Here is a 3,149-nt window from a genome sequence, read left to right as displayed (position 1 = left end):
GAGCTTGAGATGTTGAGGTGTTCCTGATGGTCATCACCGTCAGTGCCAGCACGGAGCTAAGTGAGACAAGCATTAGCACACTACTGACATGTCAAGAAGATCTGGAATAAGTTCGACTTACTGTCTTTTTGATCTTCGCCCGTTGCTCGGTCATTTCATTCTGGATGGCCTTAATCACCTTGGACCAGCGGCCATGGTTGCGCTCGATATCTGCTGGCAAGTCGAACTGGTAGCGTTTGAGGATGCCCTGTAAGACAGATATACAGATATTAGTAGTACATAGAAACACCCAAATATAAGGACATACCATAACATAGTTGTTGGGCACGACACCCTTGTATGTTGCGAGCCGGCTGGAAAGTAACACGCCCATTGTGTAGTTTCGGATGTTGGCCTGCCGCAAAGTCAGCCGGCACCGAATACAGTTGAACGGGGCGTACCATGCTTACAATTAGTTCGTCCGAGGGCTCCCATGGAGCCTGCATAGTGATAAACTCATCTTGCCGCTGCTGAATGGCGAGTAGAAGTGAGAAGGTCTTCATCTCCTGAGTGGCCGAAGAGTCCTACATTGAAAACTGTAAGCCCGCTAGCTACGAATTGAGGGTGGCCCAATAGAAAGACATACCGTGGCAAAAGAATTGAGCTTCTCTTGCTGCTCGGCACGAAGCTTCGTTTTTGCTCCCAGTCTCTTGGCGTACTTGAGGACGTTCCGGTTGACTGTGTTGGTACTAGCTGCAGGCTGTGCTGTAGAGTGGGTAGGGGAAGTATCATCTTGACTGGTAGTAGGATCTCAAGAGCGGCCTCTGATAGTGCTAGTGTCCTCTTCCTCCGAATCACTTGTGCTCTCAGCGGGGCGAATTCGTTTTCCGAGAACCGTGGCCGGTTGCCTGGGGCTGCCAGGTGGCGAGCTGTTGGCATTAGCAAACTGTTCAAGCTCATCACGGAAGGCAGTTGCAGAAGACGCAGAGGGCATGTCGATGTGTGTTCAAGAGGAAGAATGGCGTGCTGTTCTGTGGTTTTATATTGTGGTCAGTTGGTGGCCTTTTGAAGGACTGCTCATGTCTCAATCAATAAAGGCCGCGCGCGATCCATTGGCGTGAGTAAAACCACGCACATTATAAGCCGTCTCCATTTTTTACTTCACCTGTCAGTGTTCACGTCCTGGAAGCATGTCTCGCCAAGAATTGTACAAAAAATGTCAGTTTATTTTATAGAAATTTAGGCAAGCAACAATGCTTACGGGGCAGCCAGATTTTATGCCTTCAGGAGATGGCTCCGAAGTGCGCTGTGTTCTCTGCTCTCCTGAAGAGGGAGGACCAACAATTTGCAAGAAGAGTGTGGCAGCTCACATCAAGGGAAGGTCCCACGTGAAAGCGGTAGAGGAGCATGAGTGCTGAGGAGCTCAAGTTGCAGCCATCGCCGAAACACTCAACCGCAGAGAACAGCAAAGGGCTGGGGCTTCATTGGCACTGCAATCAATTAACTTGATACAACCTAGACAGCCTGCTTTAGCGAGAAATGCGTCCAGCACAGCAGAAGAGGAGTTTTGGGCTGACTTCTCACAGGATCCACACGCGTTCACGTTTAATGCCAGAGAGGATCCTAATTTGGCAGCGGCAGAGAGTCAACGTCAACTCAAGCAGAATGCAGAGGCCTTTGGAATCTGGAACGCCCATTCCACAGCTCAGGACCTAGGCTTCGGGAATGAAAGCCCTGGCTCTGATCCATTCCTCGAGCTTCGCCTTGGCTCTGAGGACCCAGACAAACTTCTAGCAGACTTTCTTGCCAGCACCGGTATGCATCTTGCCTGCTTGTCCTTGTGTAACAACTCAGATACTGATGCTTCTGTTCTTGCATAATAGAACTGGACCCGCCGTCTGTAGAGGATGCAGCTAACTATGAGCTGCCTGCTTTTGCGCCAAGCGATGCTGATGCTGCGTCGTCGAACCAATGGGCTCCGTATGAGTCAAAGACAGTGAGTCTAGTGCTTATGAACCTGATCTTAGTTGACACACTCTTGTATTACAGATGTTTCTTCTTGATACCATCGATAACCTACCTCGGTGCCCTGTCTCCAATTCACTCATGCAGGTATTTCTTGGGACTCTCAAGGAGACAGGTGCCCGTGATGTCCCTTTGCTCTACAAGCTTCGCCATACACAAGAGAAACTACGCCAGAAGTGTGGCGTACCCTCTATACAATGCCAGTCTGAACTCGGGAATGTCTTCTACATGAATGATATTCGGAGTATCATCACCAAGGTGCGTGACGCTGTGGAAAAATTATGGTACAACTCAGCTCATACTTGTCTGTAATTTTAATAGGATTGGGCAAACCCTCAGACTCGACCACATATCCATGTCTATCCTGAGGTCCCAGAGGGTGGAATCCGTGAGGTCTGGCATGCTAATAAGTGGCGCCACAAGATGGACACACGGATGCTCAGCCCGATGTACGATGCCGGTGCTGGTAAGCACTTCTATGTCAACGAGCTGGCCAAGCTGCAGGATGGAACCTTTGTTATTCCTATACGCTGGGTTGTAGTCCATGGTGAAGTTCATGCAGATGCATTTACTGTAACAATTGACCAAAGTGTGAGCCATGCCCTTCGTCCTCTCAAGCAGGTCCAACAATTGGAGGCTGAATAAAATTTTGAAGGGTATAGCTTCAGTTAACGATGCTGAATCTATCGATATTGAAGTGAAGGCCCTTTGCTACAACTACCATGATTTGGCAGAAGCCAAGGTACTACCGCACAGCTGGGATGGTAGGGCTATTTTCTTTTGGCAATTTTAAAGCTTCACTGATAGATAATTCATTCTTAGAGCGAGCAACTAGCTGGAGATATCCTGAGAACATGCCCAATCACTTGCGAGAGGTTGCGCAGGGAGATCCACTGTACACCAGCTTCGTCGACTATTTTGGAGATGATGTATCCGGTAATCGCTCAAAGTCTTAGAACAAACACTGGAATGCCTATGTCACACATCGGAATCTGCCATGCGAGCTTCTGCAGCAAGAATTCCATATGCACTTTTTATCCACTTCCCAGCATGCCTCGATTGCCAAACAGTTCATGGCGTTTAAGAAAATCCTCGAATCTACGCACACCAACCCTGTTGTTGTCCGGGACGGCATCACCGGAGAG

At 48.9% G+C, this 3,149-nt stretch overlaps 2 protein-coding genes across 2 annotated transcripts; one reads left to right on the top strand and one right to left on the bottom strand.

The window, feature by feature from the left end:
• Positions 1-56: 56 nt before the first annotated feature.
• PHACADRAFT_202746 (uncharacterized protein) lies at positions 57-973 on the bottom strand (the record flags this gene model as incomplete). Its single annotated transcript, XM_007402894.1, has 6 exons — positions 57-80; positions 122-247; positions 308-394; positions 450-563; positions 626-771; positions 838-973. 6 exons carry the CDS (start codon positions 971-973, stop codon positions 57-59), a joined length of 633 nt encoding a protein of 210 aa, XP_007402956.1.
• Positions 974-2,028: 1,055 nt separating this feature from the next.
• Positions 2,029-2,649, top strand: PHACADRAFT_108859 (uncharacterized protein; the record flags this gene model as incomplete). Its single annotated transcript, XM_007402893.1, has 2 exons — positions 2,029-2,262; positions 2,326-2,649. The coding sequence occupies 2 exons, from the start codon at positions 2,029-2,031 to the stop codon at positions 2,647-2,649; spliced, it is 558 nt and encodes a 185-aa protein (XP_007402955.1).
• Positions 2,650-3,149: the final 500 nt, after the last annotated feature.

Source organism: Phanerochaete carnosa (genome assembly GCF_000300595.1).
Source record: "Phanerochaete carnosa HHB-10118-sp unplaced genomic scaffold PHACAscaffold_532, whole genome shotgun sequence".
Lineage (NCBI taxonomy): Eukaryota > Fungi > Basidiomycota > Agaricomycetes > Polyporales > Phanerochaetaceae > Phanerochaete > Phanerochaete carnosa.
This window is presented reverse-complemented; position numbering and strand designations above follow the sequence as displayed.